Raw genomic sequence first — 22,946 nt, 5'->3', positions numbered from 1 at the left:
CTTGTCATGGCCAATAAGAGTTGTTCTGTGGACAAATTCTACCAGAGATGTGGATCTCTGCAGCTCTTCCAGAGTGACAATTGACCTAATTAGTGGTGGCTTGAAATGTCAGTTTAGTTGGACGCCCATGTCTTGGTAGGGTTGCAGTTGTGTCAAACTACTTCTATTTTTGAATGATGTATTGAACAGTGCTACGTGAGATGTTCAGAGTTTGGGCTATTTTTTTTAACCTAACCCAGCTTTATTCTTCTCCACTTCTAACTTTATCCCTGACCTGTCTGGTGTGTTCATTGGTTTTCATGATGCTGTTTGATGCCTAATGTTCTCAATCAAACCTTTGAGGCCTTCTTAGAAACATCTGTAGCTATACTGAGAATAAATTACACACACATAGGACTCAATTTGCTACTTGTGTGATCTCTGGAGGGAATTTATCACTCATAATTTTATTTAAGGCTAGTAGACTACAAGGGGCTATGAATAGCTATGAAGAGTTTTTCAAGGTATTGTAGATATATACAGACCTACAGTACATATTATAGTATATTAGATAGTAAGATGCAAAATATATAATAGGTAGATATTACAGTAGTTATTAAGATGTATATCTATCTAAAATCTAATATATCTATTAGTTAGAAATGTGATAGGCAGATGATAGTTACACATAACATAGTAAAGTAGACAAACAGGTGAGTAGGTAGATTCATGGATAAAGTTACATAAAACATAGGATCAATACTTACCTATATGTAGTTAATTATGGAGAGGATACTTTAGTTAGCCATCATTCATGGGTACTCAGTATCTGAAATGAAAACTTGGCACTGGATTACACTGTAGAGTTCTTCATGAGAAAATAACTGTCTGGATTGTCTTTTTCTTTTTTTTTCAACTATTGAGATAACCTCGACTTTAAAAATGTTTTGATTTCAACTAATGTCTCTACCCAACTGCTGGAAATAGTTATAGCTCTAGTAGAGAATATATAAAAATTCACTGCTGGACACTGTCTTAAATTTGCTGAAAATGGGTATATTGGTAATTTATTTCATATTTTTTCAGTAAAATCTTGCATATTGATGACTTGAAATGTCTTCTTCAAGAACTGCAAAGAGAAAAATACAAATACTGTACACAAACTATGAAAACTCGTAGAAAAAAATTATTGCAGCGTCTACTGAGCACAAGAACTTTAATTTGTGGCCAAATATAGATCTCCTCCTGATCAGACAGCACAGTTAATCTAGTGTTCCAGGGGACACAACAAACTTCACAGCCAGATTGCTTTTATAGGGGGTGATGTAGAGTAACACTACTATGTTGTTTTTGCATGCTATACAGACTACACAGCTACACGACTGCTATAGGGGGTGATTCTGACTATATAGCTAGATTATGGCTATAAAGAATACAGTAGATTAAAAAACTAGACTACTGTTATAGGAGGTGCCGCAGATTCTAAAGCAAGATTATTGGTAAAGGAGATGTACCAGACTACATATCTACACTAGAGTTATTGGACATGCTCCATAACAAACCAACTGATGTTCTAGAATAGAACTCCAGAATAGATAGCTATGGTTGTGTTGCAGGCTTTTCGTTTTAATTTTAGTTTTTAGTACAGCAACTATTACCTGCATCATCACAACATAGAGGATTACAGGAAGAGAGCCGTGACATGCACGCTAAATTGTGAGGTTCTACAGTGCAGCCGGCACAACACAGTCCCCATTAAGGCAAGGCTGCAGCTGTTGTAAACTACAACACCCCTTCCCTTCCCAACAGCTAAGGCTTAGTATAAGTCTAAGCACTTCACCAGTCATGAACGTGTCTCTCTATGGCCAGTGGCTTTGTAAAGATATCTGTAGTCACGCCCTCAATTGGTTAGTACTGCAAGTCTAGAAGTCCTTGTTCCTGAAGATCCCTCAGAAAACATAACTTCAAATCAACATGTCTGTTCAAATACACTCACGCCTTGGCTGTTATTCATGGATTCCTTTAGCAATGTTTTCTTGTCATATGGGGATCAGTTGGTCAACTTCCACTAATAATCTAATGTTGGCTCTTGACCGTTTTTCTTGTCCCATTCCTGATTTATATCCAGTTATATCTGGACATTAATATTTCCACTTCCATAGTAATTGTCCTAATTTATTATTATTCATTATTCATTAAGAAACTTTGTAATGTACTTTATCTGAGAATTGTGCTTCTTTCTCCCTTTTATGAGCCACAATTTTCCTCTGCCTCTTGAATCTACAGTATCATGCACGGTGAAAAAACAGCTCAGCTCTGTCTAGTTTAGGACAAGACAGACTATGAGCACAATGAGGTGTCGGGTTACACCACCATGTTTTATGGAAAAGAGAGATGAGGAGAAAGGAGCATAGTGAGAAAACAAACAGCAGGAGACACAGACAGATTGTGCTGAGCTTTCTAACAAGTCTTTTACCTCACTACAGTGCTGGATTCTCATTTACACTGTTTAGGCCTGCTGTATAATTTCTTGCATGTTTCCTGATTGAATTTGTGTGATACTATAGGATGAAAATAAGGAATCCTTTCTGGTTGCTATATTGTGTATGGAACATATCACAGAAGCTACTCTTCACTCACCTTCTCAGAGTTAATTGCAAATTAAGAGATAGAACCTGCAGAGGGGAAACTAGAGAACATAGAGAATACAAGAAATATAATGGCTAGAAATAGCACTCTTATTCCTCGTGTACACACATTGGACTACCTATTCTGAAAAAGATACTTGAAAGTATAGTTACCCTTTAGGCTTTGAGCTGCTGTACATTTGTCTGAACTCCTTTATATGGTAGCGAAGCCAGGTAGGCTATGGTCAAATCCTAGCTCTACAGATTCTGATTAGGTCACCTGGCTAGCCCTGCATATAACAAAGCCAGAATATCTTTCTTAGAATAGTCTGCACAGCCCATGTGCACCAAACTGCAAGTATAGCTGGTTGCTATGTGCAATAGCTGTTTTGTTTGACCGGTTTGAGGCTAGCTCAGCCGTGTGTGAGTAGCCAAGGTCCATTTTGTTTAGTTATTGCCTGGACAAAGCTAAAGATTTATGTCTATGATTTTGTTTTAGGGCTGTGCAACCTGTGGAAAGCGATAAAATCTTCACATTTTCACCAAAAGAGCATTATCTGTGTGAATGTAACCTAAGGCCTACTGCTTACCAGAGAGAGTGAATACCTACAATATCTATATATTGAGTTTCTTTTCTCTTACAGATGAGATTAGTAACTCTTGAAACTTCCTTGTGTCAGTCTGTTCCACTAAGCCAAACTACTATTCTAGGAGGTTTGCAGAATATGAAGCCAGACTACTTTCGTAAAAGGTGCTCCAGACTTCAAAACCAGACTACTGTTATAATAGGTGCTCCAGAATACATAGCAAGCCTATTGTTTTAGGAGGTTCCCCAGATTATACAATCCAACTACCATTATAGGAGGTACTCAGGAATACATAAAAAGTCTACTGTTATAGAAAGTTATCGAGACTACAAAGCCAAACTAATTATATGGGAGGTGCTTCAGAATTAAAGACAGACTGCTGTTATATATATAGCTAATCTAGTGTTATAGGAGCTGCTTCAGACAATAAATCAGATTGCTGTTATAGGAAATATTCCTAACTACACAGCTACACTAGAGTTTTAGGAGCTTCACCAGACTATAAAGCTAGACTACTGTTATAGGAAGTGCTCCAGAATACACAGCCATACTATTATAAAACGTGCTCAAGATAACACAACCAGACTGCTGTTATAGGAAATGCTCCAGACTAAGCGGCTAGAATACTGTTATAGGATGTTCTTCAGACTGTAAAGCCAGACTAAATTTATAGGAGGTGCTCCAGAATACACAGCTAGACTACTGTTATAGGAAATGCTCCAGAATACACAGCTAGACTACTGTTATAGTTGGTCTTAAAGATTACAATGACCAAAGTAAATCGATGTACAGTGGGCAGATGATTTTAATTAGCACAGAAGATTTGGCAGCAAACAAAAATTAAAAAGCTTATCAACATTACAAAGCGCTAAAGAATTATGAAGGTTTCAACCTGAATACTAGACCCCAATAAATATGCCAATTATCCTATAGTGTCCCACAAGCTGTTTTACAATGCCAATCCACCTTTGGTCATTCTACTGTGACCAGCCATCATGGCCTAAACATACTTCCTTTGCTGTAGGATCTCTGGACTTGTCTCCCTTTGAGAACATCTGGGTTTTCAATGGTTTGCAATTGCAAAGGGAGCTCCCAGCAACAGATATTGATGATTTGCTTGGCCCAAGTACATTCAATGTGGAAAAACATTCCTCAGACAACCATTAATAATCTCATTGATAACAGCCAAAACGCATAGGTGCGTGTATCATACGTGGCGCTCATACTTAATGCTCAATAAATCGAGATGTTTTGAAAATGTTGTTTCCAGTTTCCTGTCCTTTGCATATCATTAAAAGTCTATCAATCCTGTAATTTCCATAATTCCATGACTTTTCCTTTTTAATGTTATTATTCCAATGTTGAGGAGCGTGTATACATACAATAGACCACCTTGACACTTAGTAATGTTTTGATGAGAGTCAGGAAAGCAGAATCTTGAAGTTGTCATTTGTAATCTATGCAGATGATTGCAATTCAGATTTTATTTTATGGTGTTTGTCTTTATGAAAATGTATGCAGGAGCACATGCACATTTATTTTCTACTGAAAGAAACATCAGTCCTTTCAGGATATGCTGCCGTCATGTTTTAGAAATAATGATATATCAATAATAAAAATATAGAATCAATTTACAACCTTTCTTTTCTTCATATTCCATGTCGTTCAGTATAAATCACATTAAGATGTTGCTGGTAGAATTTATTGCATATAATGACGAAGGTAGAAAGAAGAAATTAAACTACTATACTATAACTTGTCAGTTACTTTTGTAAATATATAACGTATAAAGAGAGAGTGAGAGCGAAAGAGAACGAGAGCAAGGGAGAGATGTGTATGTGTGTGTATATATATATATATATATATAATAAACGTGTAAAGAAAAAGCTGGTCGGCACTGCCAATACTACTGCCGATGTGAGGCTGTCATGTCCATACTGCCCATGGAGGCTGAACCCCGAGATCTCGGGTGCTGGTGCAGAAAACACAATGTATGAATCCAATGAGAGAAAAGAATAGCATAGCATCCAAATGAAAAAGTCCACTTTATTTAGCAATCCACATTAAAACTTCATGGCCGGGAGGCTGGAGGGAGGAGTGAACAATGTCTGACGACGGCCGTTTCATGCTTACTAGCACTTCAACGGGTCAGTGAGTAGTCAGTCAAATTGCTAGTAAGCACGAAACGGCCGTCGTCAGACATTGCTCACTCCTTCCTCCAGCCTCCCGGCCATGAAGTTTTAATGTGGATTGCTAAATAAAGTGGACTTTTTCACCTGGATCGGTGAGTGCTATGGTATTCTTTTCTCTTATTGCATATATATGTATATATATGTGCATATACAGTGATCAGCATAAATAAGTACACCCTTTTTGAAAAGTAAGATTTTATTCAATATGTCACTGAACACGAAAACAATTTCCAAAAATTTGACTGAGTTTTGTAGAAAGTTTTTTTTAACCCATAACATGAAAGTAAGGTTATTAATATAACTTTCATTACAAAATCTTCAGTTTCACTCAAATTAGTTGATGCAAAAATAAAAGCACCCCTCATCAAAAACTTCTATATCTAGTATTTTGTTTGACCTCCATGATATTTAAAAACAGCACCAAGTATTAAAGGCATGGAATGAACAAGTAGGCGACAAGAACAACCTTAGAGCCTGGATGCTAGATTATTATTTTTATTTTTTATTATTATTTTTTGTTATTGTTGTGCCATTTATTCCATGGCGCTTTACATGTGAGGAGGGGTATACATGATTAAAAACAAGTGCGGTAATCTTAAACAATACAAGTCACGACTGGTACAGAAGGAGAGAGGACCCTGCCCGTGAGGGCTCACAATCTACAAGAGATGGATGAGGATACAGTAGGTGAGGGTAGAGCTTGTCATTCAGCGGTTGATTGAGACTGATGCTCAACTTGTCTCTTCAGAATTCCCCATACATGTTCGATTGGGTTCAGATGAGGAGACATACTTCACCACTTAATCACTTTAACCCTTTTCTTCTTCAAAAATGTAACAGTGTTCTTAGATGTGTGATTTGGATCAATGTCATGTTAGAAAATGGCATGTCTACCAAGGGCAAGGAATGATGGTAGCATCTTCTCTTTCAATATAGAGCAGTAAATCTGTGAATTCATGATACCATCGGAAATGGAACTCCTTGACAAAAGCTGCACTCATGCAGTCCCATTTAAGAACAATGCAACCACCATATTTCACTGTAGGCACCATGCATTTTTCTTTGTACTCTGTCTTCACCTTTGCAACATTTCACAGTTTTGAAGCTATCATTTACTAAACCATTTATCTTGATCTCATCACTAAAGAATATAGAGACCCAGAAATATTCACATTTTGCTGCACGGGCCCTGGCAAATGGTAAGTGGGCTTCTTTTGAAGACGACACACAAGTATGCCATACCGCTGTATTGTACTCCGTACTGTGTCACACGAAACACTGACCCCAGGTTTGGTTTCTATTTCTTAGCTAACAGAAATTAACTTGCAATTCAATATTCTTCAACCCTTCTCAGCCCTGTTTAGGTGTTAACTTTTGTGGTCAGCGTGGACATCTATGTGAGATGTTTGCAGTTCTGTCTATGTTAAATTTTTGTATAATTTTTGCTTCATTATTTTGACTTATAAAGAAAGCTTTGCTAATCTTCTTGTAGCCTTTACCTTTCTTGTAGAAATTATCTTGTGACATTTCTCTTCCATTTGGTGCCATTGCTGACAGCATGAAATAGGAAGGGTTTTTCTTTGTTATGTAACACCCTTTCCTAGTCAACTGTCTTCTGCACACCTGTTTAGTGGATAATTAGACTTAATTCTTATTAGATTCTTTTTTTAGCCCTAACTTTAGCTTTGCTCCAAAGACTTTCCTTAGGGTGTACTCATTTTTGCAACATGGTCTTACATAAATTGGTTAAGTGAATTAATTTTTTGGGTGTGCAAAATAACAAATATGGTTTGCAATCAGTGGATCACATTTGTATTTTGTAGTATTGTAGTCCATGGAACATGTTGATTCTGAAGGGAAACTAAAGATCTTCTGACAAATCTCTCTCTCAAGTAGATTTTAGCAAAACAAATAGGTTTAGCAATCAAGAAAACTCTGGACAAAACCAAATAATTTCACACTAACACACCTTACACAAGGAAATACGCTGATGCCAATCAGGTCTCACAGTGACTTATGTCACTTTTCCTAATGAAATGAATATGTAAGCTGGCACATGGGAGTGGAGAGTGAAACTACTGTCTGAATGAACAGTGTGGTGCTATAATCCGTTGGCTACCACCGCACTCATGATTTTCCTTGCTGCCATAGGCGCACTATGGGTACATTATTGAACCAAGGGTGATAAAGATGCATCTTCGGGTGGGCAATAAACTTATATTTCTGTTAGTAAAGATAACACTTAGAGACATCAAATGGAATACAAAACAAAAGTAAAAGTGCGAAGTCTAAAAATAAAAAATATGCCGTTAAATTGGCTGGGGCTCTGTGTTTAGGTTTCATTGTAATACACTGGACACTTGCAATGAGTAGTGGATCATTTTGATTGGAAAATGACTCAGGCACAGATAGTACTGCTTTCCTGTCTCTAGCTGTGTGCTGAGTTATCCTGCCATCACTTTATACTATATGTAAGTGGATTACATATTAAGAGAAGGATGCCAAGTAGCTGAGTAGTCTCACGTGTCCACAGTAACACAATTAAAATAATTAAATGCCTGCCATTGTTTTCACTTTTATGACATCCTAAAGGAAAGCGAGGAAATATTCGTGAGCAAGCTTTATGTCACAGGAGTGTTCTGTTTCTACTTTAAGGGATTCCTGCTTGTACTTTCCTGAAAATCATACAAAGTATAACACGTTAAATCATACAAAGTATAACACGTTTTATGCAGACGGCGCTTTGCTTCCAATCACTTTGGCTTTGTGTTATTCAGATTTAAAATCTGGGATCCTGCCAACGTTTTCTCCATATTCCCTGTGCATTGAGATCATATGACTTGCATATGATGAAGCAAAGAGTTGTTGCTGAAAATGGAAATTGTGTAAGCTAGCTAATATAAGTCATCTGCTGCTAGAACGTTACTTTGTTCCATTACTTTGTATATAGGGAAGCATGTGATTGAGGAAAACATACGATAGCATATGACGTTTAGTTATAAGGGGGGAAATTTCTATAAACTTAAGAAAAAAAATTCCAAAAGTGCAACAATATAATGCAAAAGAAATCAGTCACATTATAAATTACAACATGTCTCCTTATCAGAATTAATATTGAAAGTATCATTCCAATTATGTGCTTCCATTATCAAAGGGGAAAGGGCTCTTAAGAGTTGACAGAATTTATAAAAGATTAATTCAGCCATTCAGTGAAGCCTGCACCATTATTGGATAGATGTCTGCATGGTAAGTTGTACAGTAAGGTTTATCACCTATAGCAATGTGACTAATGGCACCGACAATAGTGATCCCTAATAATTGTCTCATTTGTCAAGTATGAAGTAACAGAATTTAGCTACCTTGGAGTCTACAGTCAGTTTCAGCACTTTCTGATAAACATTGTGTTTAGGAAGCTCCATTTTACTCATTTATCATAGGAAGTTTAAATTGAATAAAGACCCTTTAGCAAGCAAAGGTACAAATTGATCATGTAGCTTAATTTAGTGCATGGAGAAGTCCCATCAATTGTACACTTGAAAATGTCTGAGAGTTGCGAAACCTCTGTACTTTGCACTATTATTTATGAAGACCTTAAGTGTTTATTTGCTGAAGGGTGTCACAACCGCCCACAAATCATCCTGCCTACAGGACCAATATCTTTACTAAGACGTTGTGAATGTACAGGGAGCTCTAGCCACGCAAACCTCACAGTGGGAAGCAATAGAATATTATTCACTATGTTAACTTTATTTATATATCACTAATTATTTATTTCCCAGTGCTTGCAAAGCTCCCACATACTCCAACAAACAATACTGTACAGAAATTGTCACTACTCACCCAAGTCCCTATTCTCAGTTTGGTCAACAAACCAAATTTCTTATCTAAGGCTAGTTTCACACTAGCGTATGGCCGAGGTGCGGAGGCCTGCGGACTTCCTCTGTGAAGCTCTGCCCACAGCCGCACGTCCTCCCGTCAGCTCTGCTTACCTCAGCATGCGGCGTGCATACCCTATCTTTAGCATTGGGTATGCAGGCTGTGCCGATGTATGCGGATGCCTCCGCATGCGTCGTTTTGACAGTGTGGCGACCTGTTGCAACGCGTTGTATTTTGGTGCGGTCGCTGCACCGTCAAAACAACGCATGTGGAGGCATCCGCATACATCGGCACGGCCTGCATACCCAATGCTAAAGATAGGGTACGCATGCCGCATGCTGAGGTAGGTGGAGCTGACGGGAGGACGTGCAGCCATGGGCGGAGTCTCACAGAGGAAGTCCGCAGGCCTCCACACCTCGACCATATGCTAGTGTGAAACTAGCCTTAGTGACACATAATAAAGCCAGTTTTTAAGGAAATCGTCTATCAGAAGGGTTTTGGATTTGAGGGAAAACAAAGGTATGTGGAAGACATCCACACAAATACATGGAGAACATAGAAACTGTATATGTTGCCTTTGAATTCACTCAGGACCTCAGTGCTGCAAGTCAGTAGTATCTTAGTTCTTATGCACAGTGCTTCTGAGTATGTTTGGATGCTTACACATAAACTTACCCTACCGATTGTGATTTTTTTTCTTAAACCCAGGCAGTCACATTTCTCTCCCTTTTTTAATATTTATCATAAAACGCGAGATCAAAAGTGAAATGGCCAATTTGTATAAAAGCTGGGAAATTGTCACCTGTTACATAAAGAAGCAGGAACTGAAGAAATGTGAAAAAAACCCTTCTCAAATGCTGCAAAATAATAAAATAAATAATATAAACTATACTGATCCCCTGCGAACTGAGTCCTTTAGTCATTATATATCCTTCCAGACATGTGATAAAAATCACTGCACTCCTGATGAAGCACACTGTGTGAAATGCGTGTTGGCCTGGCACTAGGAGTCCCCCTTTTCTTTGCTATATATACTTGTACTTTATTATTATTACTGATTCTCTTTATTTATACTTAGTGGAGGAAAAAAGTATTTAGTCCGCCACCAATTGTGCAAGTTCTCCCACTTAAAAAGATGAGAGGGACCTGTCTTTTATACTCATAACAAGTTCAAACAAGTGCCATTACTACAGGTAATGAGTGGAGGACAGAGGAGCCTCTTAAAGAAGAAGTTACAGGTCTGTGAGAGCCAGAAATTTTGCATGTTTTTAGGTGACCAAATCTTGCCAAATCAGACAAGGTGATTTTCTGGATTTGTTTTCTCATTTTGACTCTCATAGTTGTGGTCTACCTATGATGTCAATTACAGGCCTCTCTCATCTTTTTAAGTGGGAGAACTTGCACGATTGGTGGCTGACTATATACTTTTTTCCCCACAGTAATTCATCAACTATCACTTCTTCATCCAAGCTCATCTGCATTGTGTCATTCCTTGTGGCCTATAACTGCCCTGCCCAGTTTTTTTGTCTGGTTATTAACTTTGTATTGATTCCTTGTACTATATATTTATATGTTTTTATCTATTTTTCAATAAGGTTTCAAATTTTTACTTTCATGTTTGTTCTTAGTCATGCTTGTCATGTTAGGGTCTTTACAATTCACTGTCTGCAGCAGTTACAGGTTAATCACCAGTTTGGCCAGTGATTGGCTACAGCAGTCACATGCCTATCTGAACCAAACAGAAAGTAGTGAGACCAGCGTGGGACCTTTGCATTTTTGGAACTTGACCAGTGGGGTTCTCTGGGATTAATTTCATGTTATTACTTTACAACTATACAGCAGTTGAGAAGGGTTTTTGACATGTTTTCAGTGACTGCACAACCTCTCTTATTTTATTTGAAGCTATCGCTACAAACTTTAATTTCCTTTAAGCCAGAACTTACATATTGACTATCTCGAGGCTTTGTGAACTTATTTTAACCTTACAAAAAAATAGATGATTTTCTAGCCTCGACTATTTCATACCTAGGAAATAGAATAACTTTTTGACACCTGTAACACTTAGAATCACATATTGTTCATTTTGCCCTAGAGATATATTTCAGAATTATAAAAAGTCTATGTTCCTGCTTCTCCACCAATATCACAGTGCAAGTTACCATAATCTTATTCCAGACCATAAGTACAAATGTGCTTTCTATGATTTGACATTGTGCTTTCCACTTGACAATTCTTGTCTGGATTACTTACGTTTTTGGTTATGGCCTAAGACCTTAAATTAAAGTTGAATTGTTGGCTCATCATAACTTCAAAGAGGAAGTACATTTCTATTAATGTGATGATGTTCTGGCTTCGATGTCGGGGAAAGCTGCAAGTACATGCCGTGCTGCTATGGAGAATAAAAATATCTCCATTGACCACAGTTGCTAATAAGTACACGTATTTTTTTTTATTTTTTCCCCGAGAAGAATACTGCTTTATTTGTAGAAGAAAAGCAACTTTTTATCAATTGGAAATGTATACTGTCGTGCAACATACAACGGGATCAGATGCGTTAAATTGAATGATGTATTAAAATCACTATCACTCATTCCTTCTCCATGCTTTCCCTACTTAATAATGCCGCTGTGGGCATAATACCAGTAAATAGCAGAGATGAGTGACAGCGCTCCTGACTAGTTCAGGAATATATGTTTCGAGATTAAAGGAGTGGTCCAAAACTAATATAATATTTTTTCAAATATGGTTTTGTTAAAACGTCCCCACCTTTTCCTCTGTAATGTAACTGCTTTATTTTATTTCTTTTCTACATATTTCCATCTTGATGATGCTTCATTTTGAGAATCCTCAGTGCATGCAACAATATTCAAATGGAACGTCATCAGAGGGCAAAGGCTGCGGTCACTGCTACAGCCTCTGTCCCTACGCAGCCTCATCAGCGACGTCCGTTTCATGGGCTGGGCTAGTCCCTGCTGTACTGTGAATGCTTTGGTTGTCAATATTTATTTATGCTCAGTACGAGCTCCCTTCTTAATGTGCAATATTCTTCTCTGTGCTTAATGACAGTGAATTACCTTGCCGGCTCTATTGCAACGTGAAGAGCTGGCAGCAGAACGCACTGCCAGTGCGCATTGTAAATAGAGAACGCAGTGCAGCAGGGACTAGCCTAGCACATGAAACAGACATCTCTGATGACATTTCCTTCAGGATAGGGACAGAGACTATTGCAGTGAATGCTTTTCCTGGCCTGTGATGATGCCCCGTTTGAGTATCCCAGCATGCTATGGGGATTTGCAATTAAAGGGTCATCAAAAAGGAAAATGGGAGAAAAATAAATAAAATAAAGCAGTTCAATTAGAGAGGGAAGGGTAGGGACTAATTAAACAGAATGTTGATTTTGCATGCCAGTTTAGGGGCACTCTGCCCAAGTTGGTGGAGATGGGAGGAGCCAGGATAGGGCGAGGCTAAAGCTACATCAATAGTGGTGGCATTTCTTACCCCAAAAATATTCTGTCTCTGACTGGAGTAAGACTTTTGGTGAGGCACAAGGAGGAACTCGCCACTGATAAGATTCATTAAGTGGCGTGCACCTCTTAATGTTTTTGTTGTATCTTATTCCTGCACTCCCCTCATAAAGACTGGCTTACATACCACCAGTTTTACTGAATCAGGGCCTTATTTCTAATACAGGCATCATTAAAAACTTTATTAGGAGGCTGATAAAGAGCTCCTAATACATTATTGGGTACAATCTCATTGACAGGTTCTATTTAACATGTTTCCATTTACGGTACTTTATGTTGCTGTTTCGCTTCATTTGACCTCAACATATGATTCATCTTTGACATTCAAGCCAAGCGCTCTAACATGGAAATGCTCCTGCCTTTTAATACTATGTGCAGACTGCCTTTGTCTGGGGCAGCTTGTGGCTTCCTGTGAACACACTGCTGCAGAACTCATTTAGCTACAGGTGCTCAGGATTATTTTACCACTCTCTTGGCACTTTATCAAGACCGAGTACTGCAAGAACAGGCCAAGGGTGGGCAGCCCTGTGTCTGCTAAACTTTTTCCATGTAAAAACACTGATTTTCTGCTTTTTATGCAGAGTCCTACTCCGTGCTGCACAGTTTGGTGGGGATTCAGCATGTAAAGGACAGATATAGACACGCTCATATTATCGTATCGTTGCAATGTCTGCGTGTTTTTATTATTTTGCTTACATTGCAAAATTATTTTTTTTTTGTATGGGGTCACTGCTTAGATTACTTTACCTTGCTCTCTAAGTCATGCAAATATGAAACAGTATTCGCTTCGGGAGCCAGGGGAGATGTGTTGGAAGGCTCCCTGCATCCATTAGAAAGGTTAATCGTCAGAACACAAGAATAGCAGACTAGTGTTAAAGATACAGTACAAGTACTTATTTCAGAGCTAGATGGAAACGGGGTCCTTTACAGTGTGGCAGTGATGGGGGTCTCACTTAACCCCTTTATGACCTCCCCTCCTTTCAAGATGAATAGCTTTTTCTTCTTACATCACCATAGCCATTCAATGTTTTCTTCAAAGTTGTAGCTTTGAATGATCACCGTTCAACAAGATTCTTCATGTCTGTATGATTACAGTGATACCAGACTTTTATAATTTTGTTCTTATTTTTAGGTGGCTAAAAAAATTCACAACTTTGTAAAAATAAAATCTGGGTTGTATCTCCATTTTTCTGGACTTTTCATTTTCTATTTGCATAGATCTAACTTTTACAAAATCAGCAAAATTAGATGTTTGCTTTCTAATTCAAACTTTTACATTTTTTTTGAGATTTTAATAGCCCTTGTGTTTAAATTTCCACTTTTGTTTTTAATCCCCCATGGGCATTTGAACCTACATTGTTTTATAGTTGCATAGTTGTTACGGCTGAAAAAAACCACACATGTCCATCAAGTTCAACCTGCAATCATTTGATCGCTTGGATTATGTACTGCAGTGATCAAATATTGTACAGCCGAGGGCTGAATAATGCAGATGACATAATGCTGCTGTGTATAGAGCAGGCTCAAGCAGGCTCAGCCCCTGAGTCTGCTGCATACCAAACAAAGAATGTAATGCAATTAAAGTGGTTGTCCAGGATCAGAAAAACATGACCACATTTTTGCAAAAATAGGGACACTTGTGTCTACAGTTCCTGTGTGGTATTGCAGCTTATTTCTATCAAATCAAGTAGGAATGAAGTGCAGTACAAAGAACAAACTGTAAACAGATGTGGCGCTGATTTGGGAAAAAGTCATGTTTTTCTAATTTTGGAAATCCCTTTTATTGATGTTATACAGAGTGAGTTATAAGCATTGTAAGATGGCCACCAGACGAGTCCTGGAGGGGAGAGACGTGTCATCGCAGGTGTTAGCTGCGGTGATGTGAGCTCGGAGGCATGCTCCAGCACATATAGTTCTTAGAGAGCTCTTAGGCCATTCCAGGGCCAGGTTATTCGAGCAGTCATAAACAATGGGTGGGAATAACTGCTCACATATCCGTACCCCAGGGGCGTGGTTTGGCAGATAAAATGGAGGCCAAGTGTCTCATTCAGTGTCTGTGGTTGGAGGTGTGAAGACCTCCAGTGTGTGTTGCTAAAGACACTGACCTGACCTGAGCGGGTGGACCCACAGTGCTATATGGACTGTTTATTTTAAGTTTATTTTCACGTTGTGCCGGAGAAGGCTATCTTTGTTTGTATGTACTTAAACAGGTTTATGAAGTTAACAAACATGACCGGCCATTTTCTTATGAACTGCTTCCTGTGCCTAACTCAAAACTGCACCTGAGTGAGTGCCATCCACTACAGAATGCATAGTTATATACACTATGCAGGGCACAACTATTAGTAATAGTTAAACAGCTTTGCACAGTAATGTGTGCAGTATGTGGCTGGTCTAGAGCAGGCAGTAGCGAATGAAGCCTCAATTTCTAGTTGGTCACTAATAACCTCTTTCCCCATAATTTGATGGTAGATATAAAAAATGTTTCCATGCTTATATACAGTACTGATCAAAAGTTTGGACACACCTGTTCATGCAGTTGCTTCCCTTGTTCTTACTGGAATGTGCACAATGTGGATTCAGACTAATGGCAGCAAAACCATGAATAAACAGATGGAAAGGAGTAAAGAAACACATGTGAAACAAACCATTGTTACATTTGAGATTCTGCAAAGCACCCCACTTTTTCTGTTATTACAGCTTTACACCCCCTTTGGCATTCTTTCAAATAGCTTCATCAGGTAGTCACCTGGAATGGCTTCCCAACAGTCTTGAAGGCATTACAGGTGATAAATACCTGATGAAGTACTTGTTGGCTGCTTTTCCTTCTCTCTACCGTCCAACTCATCCCAAACCATCTCAATTGAGTTGAGGTCAAATGATTGCGGAGGACATGTCATGTCATGCTCTCTCCTTCTTGATCACATAGCTCTTACATAGCCTAGATGTGTTTTGGGTCATTGTTTGATTTCAAGACAAATGATGGACCCACTAAGTGCAAACCAAACGGGATAGCATGTTGTTTCAGAGTGCAGTGCACAGTGCAGATTTTCACTGATCTAGTGTCCTGTCCTTATATTGCTTGGCCCTAACAAGTCTCTTCATGTGGAGGCTTCTTTGCAGCAATTCGACCATAACTTGCTGCTTCTGAGGCATAAATTGTTTTTCCTATCAGCAGTTGATGTTGCTATATGTCTGCATCATTTATGAGAGTTGTTATCTCAGGCGTTGGCAATTTGCATTTTCCGAGGTTGATAAATGATCATCCTCTGCAGCAGAGGTGATTTTTAGTTATCCTTTCGTAGGTTAATCCTCATGAGAGCCAGTTTCATCACAGCGATGGATGATTCTCATGGCTGTACTTGAGGATGCATTCTAGCAATTTTCTGTATTGACTCACCTTCATGTCTCAAAGAAATGACGGAAAGTTATTTCTGTTTTCAGTTGAGTGGTTCCCATAGTCTCACTTAGAACAATTGTGGAATGGGGCTTAGTATTGTATGGAACTGTGTACCAAAACTGCCTCTGCAAAACACACCTGATGGTTGCAAACTCTTATTGAAGGCCATTGGTTTTACAAATAAGCTTTTCATGAGACGTACTTGTTCATAGGAATCCATTCCATGTGACTACCTGATGATGCTGTTTGAGAGAATGCCAAGGGGGTGTAAAACGTTCATTAGAGTAAAAGTGGGCACTTGGAGGAATATAAGGCTTAATACATGTTCTGGTTTGTTTCAGACATATATCTTTACTCCTTGCTTCCATGTGTGCTTGTTTGTGGTTTTGCTGCCTTCAGTCTCAATCTACAATGTGCACATTTCTATAAGAAGGAAAACCACAGTATTGCATGAGTCCAAACTTATAACGGGTACTGTATAGTGACTAACCTAAGGTTATCACTGATTTGTAAAGTGCTTGTGTTCTTGTGATCAGTGACATTTATCATTTATTGTCCAATCCTAGGAAGCACTATCTCAGTCTGTGTCTTTTTCTTAATTATTATCAATAGTATATACATTGCACTCATCTCATGCATATTGGTCAACAGTAAATGATAGCTTCATTTGCTGTTGGTTAATTACCCCAGTGCTCACTAGTATATGTGGCTTACAATAACTGGATGCAAGTGTTACCATGTTGGTCTGATGATGTTAATTCAACCACATAAGCAGTTTGTATTTTGTTTTATTTCAGTGGCTCATCATGACATGGAGAATACGTTTAATTGCAGCTTTATTGAACCACCATCTGTTGCAGAACAGCCATCTCCTTCATGGTCATCCCGAGGTTCTTTTTCATCCTTTGACACCACAGATGATGGACCTGTGTACTGTGTGCCTCATGAGGGTAAGTGAGACAAGGAATTCTGCTGTGTAGCAAATTTAATATCTGCAATCTAAAGGTATTCATTTGTGGCATTATAACATGAGATTGTGGCATTTTAAATGCAATCATCTATAAATGATCATCTATAAAATGCTGTTAAAGGGACTTTGTCACCAGGTTTATACTTTCCAATTTGAGGCCAGCATGAAATAGGGTCACGGACCCTAATTATAGCAGTGTGTTATTGACAAGGTTTTCTTGCTATACAGTGCTGTGCAAATTTATTGGGACGAAGTATTTTTTTAAGTAAAATCGTAAGTTGGTTACCAGTCAGTGATTCAAACCAGTTTTAACTGCTTTGAACAGGCACTCACACCTGTTCAAAGCAGTTAAAACTGGTTTGAATCACTGACTGGTAACCAACTTACGATTTTACTTAAAAAAATGCTTTGTCCCAATTAATTTGCACAGCACTGTAGTTTTAAGAACACTTTTTCATCTATTAGTCTTTTGAATAAGCTCTGTTTAATCCAGTCTGCACCATTGATTGACAGCTTTCTGCCTATGCCAATTGGCAAATTGGCTGTGTATAGTCAGAAAGTTGACAATAGTAGAAAGAGAGAGACGTATTAGCTCATCTGCCCGGTGCTTGATCAAAATATCCTTCAGGCAGTAGAAATCTGAGCAATAGCCGACACTCGCTTCTTCCATAAAAAATACTTTATTGCATCAAAAGTTAAAATAAAGGTTAATCACACAGTGGCGCAAAAATTGATAAAGTGGCAGAGAAGGGACACATACAGACTCCAGGTAATGCGTTTCTGACCGACATTGTCCACAAAGCTAACAATCAATGATGGAGCGTCAAGATAGCTCTATACCTACTGACTAATGAAGAATCAATCACTGCAGTCACCACCAGGCTTGTCCATGTGCTGTGGACGTGTACACCCTAAGTATCAGCAATACAGCAAGGTGTAATATATCTGACTCAAAGGGTTTGTCTAGCATTGGAGTACAATTTTGCATTCAATCTATATGACTGCAGACATGTGAATCCTCCACATACAATGTGCGCTGTGAGGATTCTCTGGTGTCTGCGCCAAGGGCAGGTGGGCATTTAACCCCAAATATGTGATTTGCATATATGCAGTCACATGCAGGCTAGACATGCTCAGGCTCACTCAATTGAATCGAGTGAGTCTGGACACGTCTAGTTGGAATGTGGTTGAAGGTATGCAAATCACGTACTTATGGTCTCATAACCGCCTGCTCCTGGCGCTGACACCGGATAATTATAGTGTGCGCTGAGAGGAAGAGTGACTTCAGGCTTGTATGACAAGTTTGGACAACCCCTTTAATAACAGTACACCTCAATAGAGTAGAAGGTAACAGAGAATTCAGAGAATTTGTAGGAGCCTAGCGGTGACTACAGAGGCCTGGTGATGTCAATCAAGATTTCAGAGGCAGGGTTGGTCACTGAATGTCATGACTCTTCCATGCTGTGTCAACACCCACTTGACTGTTCACAGGTCACTAGCACACAATACATGTCGTGTTATAAACTGATTTTCGCCCTTTTGTCACCTCTGAAAAAAGACTTGTTTTACAACATAGTAGATGCTTTTATGAATCTTACAGATACATTGTTACTATGTACATATTACATTAAATGTTTACAGTATAATCAAGTTTTAACCTACTTTCTTTCTTCTCATGTTACCAAAAGAACATTATCTTTGGATATGATATTGACCCGCATATGTTAATGTCATGCTGTTCTATCTTTTAGAATCAATGACTGACTGCAAAGAAAAGGGGCATGTCAATGTCCAGGAAAAAATTACACCTCCAGTAAATGAGGAAGAGGCTGGAGAATATACGTATCTAAAAGATTCTGGATCTCCTAAATCATCTCAAGTTGATAACAGCGAAACTCCATTATTGAAATCATCTGACAGTGAAAGATCATCATGTGGTTCAGGATCAACTGGTGGTGCTTTGTATGCTAAAGTTGCAAGATTATCTAAACAGTCGAAAGATGAAGATGACCCTGCCATGGATAATAGAAGTGCTACTATAGGTGCAAAACCCCCATCTCCTGAAAGAACAAAACCACCTCCACCTGATCCTTCAACAAAGCCTAAGGTTTCCTGGATCCACGGCAAGTTTAATTCAAACCAGTCTAATTCCCTTCCAGCATTTAATAAATCTCCAGATAAGTCATCCACTAGTACTGATCATTCGGAGCAAAATTCAAACATAAAAGATCATCATAGAAAGAGAACCCCCAGTGATACTTGCCCTGCTGGTAAAGGCAAAAGTGAAGAAAAAGTTATCATGAGGAATAAGGATAAGGGGCAAAAGCATTTGAAGGATGTGAGCACAACAGAGAGCAAACCTGATGAATCTGTGTCACCATCCAAGTCAAAGCACAGAAACAAAAGCCATGATCACATAGAAAGTATTAATGGGACAGTACAAAACGCCCTAAAAAGAATAGGAAACCTGCATATTGACAAAAAGAGTGTTGACAATAAAGATGCTCCAAAAAGTCCAGATCACAGCAAGTCTCGGGCTGAGGTATTTCATCCTCATTTGTCCTCTGAAGCAGCTTCCTTGCTGGCCGCCCAATTAAAAGAAAAAACACAAAGCCTTAACAGAATAGAGAACAGCGGCAATCAAAATGGTATTGGCCCTCTGAAAACACAGAAAGAGAAACCTACTCCTCCACAGAAAGCCAAGCGATCTGCTGCAGCCATCAATCAGAAGTCCAGCAAAGCAATTCTGCCCACAACGACCAATCTCCAAAAAATGATCAGTCCAGTTACGGAGCCAGTATCAGGCACAGGAAATCAGCTTGAGAAACAAAACTCAAATAGCAGTCAAGAGCAGCCCGCAACGGTAAAGCAGGAAACAGGTGAGCCAGCCGTAAAGAAAACACCTATTAAGAAGCCTCCTAGGAAGAAAAGCAAAGATGCTATTTTAGACACTGATGGAAAAGTACAACCAAAAATGGCCATAATGCCACCCCAGTCAGTAAAATAATGATGGCAAAGGTATGCACATTGTTATTACTCCAAAAGGGGCATTACATGGAATTATCTGGACTTCTGCATTATACTTTCATGTATTTTGCTGTAGCCACATTTTTGAGCCAAAGAAAACCAAGACAGTGCCTTTGTGATGAGGACACGTACATGTGGAAACAAGGCGGTGGAATTCAATTGTTCAGAGGCCAAGGAGACATATCAGTGGACAAACTTTTTATGGAGCAAAACCTAGAATAACATATATTTGCCTCTATGTATGGATTCAAAGACCAAGGCATATCAATGGCAATAATGCCATGTTGAAGAGGGATGGGTGGTCTTACAAGAACGCTAATGCAACACATGGAGAATGTGGTATAAACGCACCAGCAACTATGATACCTTCATAGTATTGGTTTAACAAACTAGACTATTCAGCAACCATTTACAGGTCTTATTGCCTAATTGCCTACTGCCAAACCGTGCCTTTAATATTTAGACGCTTTACCATACTTTATTGTTTGAAGCAACTAAGTTATTTAAAGAAATGCTTATTTTTGTATTCTAAAACTGAAGATAATGAAGGATCTTTTTACAAGAAGGATCATTAAACGCTAACTGTCAATATGTAATGCCAATACTCAGCATAGCTGTTGACATTCCACCTTAGCATCTGTCTTGTAAAATGCATAAGCAGTGCTTATTTTAATATAAAATATTTTACAAATTTGTTATAATTATGCAGTAATGGATAAGCTAGCTTATTTTAATTCTTTTTTTTAATTATTTTAGACCAGGGTCAGTATTACCATGGTTAGCATAGCCCGGCTTAAAATGCGTCAGCATACAGTATATTAGGGCATGGTTGCTGCTTATGGATGAAACATCACAGTAGATATATACATATGATTTTTACCGTTTACCCTTTATATGCAGTAAAAGCAGTCTTATTACAAGTAATATTCTTTAAAAATACAGATTCACCGGTGAGGAAATTTAGCCAAAGTAATTGTATACTGGGTTATCCTAAGTGTAAACTCCAGGATGAGAAAAAAGGATTAGTTATGGCTGGTATCTGGTACTGATTCTCCATTCTATTCTTTGGAATGAGTATGTCCTGCATTAGACACAGCCTATAGACTACAGTGCCACTGCTTCTGTACAACAAAAACAGACCTTTTTAAAGTCATTCTGGACAATCCCTTTAAAGAGAACCTGGAGCAGGATTTTGTAAAGACATGGCTGTGATGGTGCTATAATACTGATTACATTGATACCTTTGGTGACGAAATGAGCTTTGTTGTTCTTCTTTAATCACCATTTGAAGTTTTCTACTAATTAGATTTTGGTGCCCAAGGGGCGGCCTGTGCACTGGGTCTTCTCCTCCCTGTCTGAGATCCTCGGCCCCTACACCTGCCCCCCCCCCCCGTGCTTTAAATAACCCGCCACCTATGCTTGAAATTTCTGCAGTGAAAGCCTGGAAGGTGTGATCACAGGCTGGGATAAGAAAACCAAGTGTACAGTCCGGCCCTTGGGCATCCAAATCTAATTAGCAGAAAACTTCAAATGCTGAATAAAGAAGAGGAACAAAGCAGATATCTTCACCAAAAGTGTCAATCTAGTCAGTATTAGAGCATCATTACATCTGTGTCTTTACTTTACATTACAGGTTCTCTTTAAGTATTGGTTCCCTTGACTGTGTAATATGATGAGCACATTTCATCAGCGTCCATTGAATTTCTTTACCAGCATTTAAAGCTTTGCGCAAAAATTAATGGCTAATATTTCAATGGAGTTGACTTTGATGTTCTAACATTTGGGATTCTAAATATTCTTCCACCAAAAGGTATACCAAGAGTAGTAGTGGTAATTTCCCAGTTTATGAAGCTTTCAAGGTCCTCCAAGTTTTGTATAGCACTTATTGTGTGGTATATCAATGCACGACAACTCATGACCCACTCTTCCAATTATCTCTTAATTTTCACTCTGTCAATCACCAAAAAGTTGTCGCTATAAATGGTGTCAAATAGAATTAATGGGAAATTTTAAAACTAAGTTCTGCAGGAGAATTGTACTTTGGTAACATATAAAGGGAACTTGTCATATTGTGCATAGTCTCCTAGCATAGCAAAGGATCTGGCATGATGAAATTGAGCATGTTGAAACATACCTGATCACTGATTCCCCAATATCTCATTGAGGCAAATATAGAGATTGAGAGGAACAATCCACATTCAATCATCAGATCAATGCGAAACCTGTGGATTCTGCCAACATTAGACTTTAGAACAAAGCAACAATACCTGTTATATTCCCTTGTCTTAAGGACTTCATCATGTTCATTCTGCATATTGTAAAATCATAGAATCATAGAATCGTAGAGTTGGAAGGGACCTCCTGGGCCATCTGGTCCAACCCCCTGCTCAAAGCAGGATTCGCTAAATCATCCCGGTCAGATGTCTGTCCAGCCTCTGTTTGAAGACTTCCATTGAAGGAGAACTCACCACTTCTCGTGGCAGCTTGTTCCACTCATTGACCACTCTAACTGTCAAAAAGTTTTTTCTAATATCTAACCTGTGTCTCCTCCCATTCAGTTTCATCCCATTGCTTCTAGTCTTTCCTTGTGCAAATGAGAATAAAGTTGATCCTTCTACAATGTGACAGCCCTTTAGATATTTGTAGACAGCTATTAAGTCTCCTCTCAGTCTTCTCTTTTGCAAACTAAACATTCCCAAATCCTGCAACCTTGATGAAGATTATTTCAAATTCATACTAAGAAATTGCCACTGACTGGTACAGG

At 38.7% G+C, this 22,946-nt stretch overlaps 1 protein-coding gene across 1 annotated transcript in view; it reads left to right on the top strand.

Moving 5' to 3' along the window:
- SCARF2 (scavenger receptor class F member 2) overlaps positions 1 to 21,436 on the top strand; it is a 299,967-nt gene extending 278,531 nt beyond the window's left edge. Inside the window, exons 10-11 of the mRNA XM_073582707.1 lie at positions 16,983 to 17,135; positions 18,907 to 21,436. Coding sequence (XP_073438808.1) covers positions 16,983 to 17,135; positions 18,907 to 20,162 — 1,409 coding nt within the window. The 3' untranslated portion in view covers positions 20,163 to 21,436. The remainder of the gene's footprint in view (positions 1 to 16,982; positions 17,136 to 18,906) is intronic.
- Positions 21,437 to 22,946: the final 1,510 nt, after the last annotated feature.

The sequence above is a fragment of the Dendrobates tinctorius genome, unplaced genomic scaffold, assembly GCF_039654945.1.
Source record: "Dendrobates tinctorius isolate UK_male_01 unplaced genomic scaffold, ASM3965494v1 ptg000073l, whole genome shotgun sequence".
Lineage (NCBI taxonomy): Eukaryota > Metazoa > Chordata > Amphibia > Anura > Dendrobatidae > Dendrobates > Dendrobates tinctorius.
Note: the sequence above shows the minus strand (reverse complement) of the source record. Positions and strands in the feature narration are given on the sequence as shown.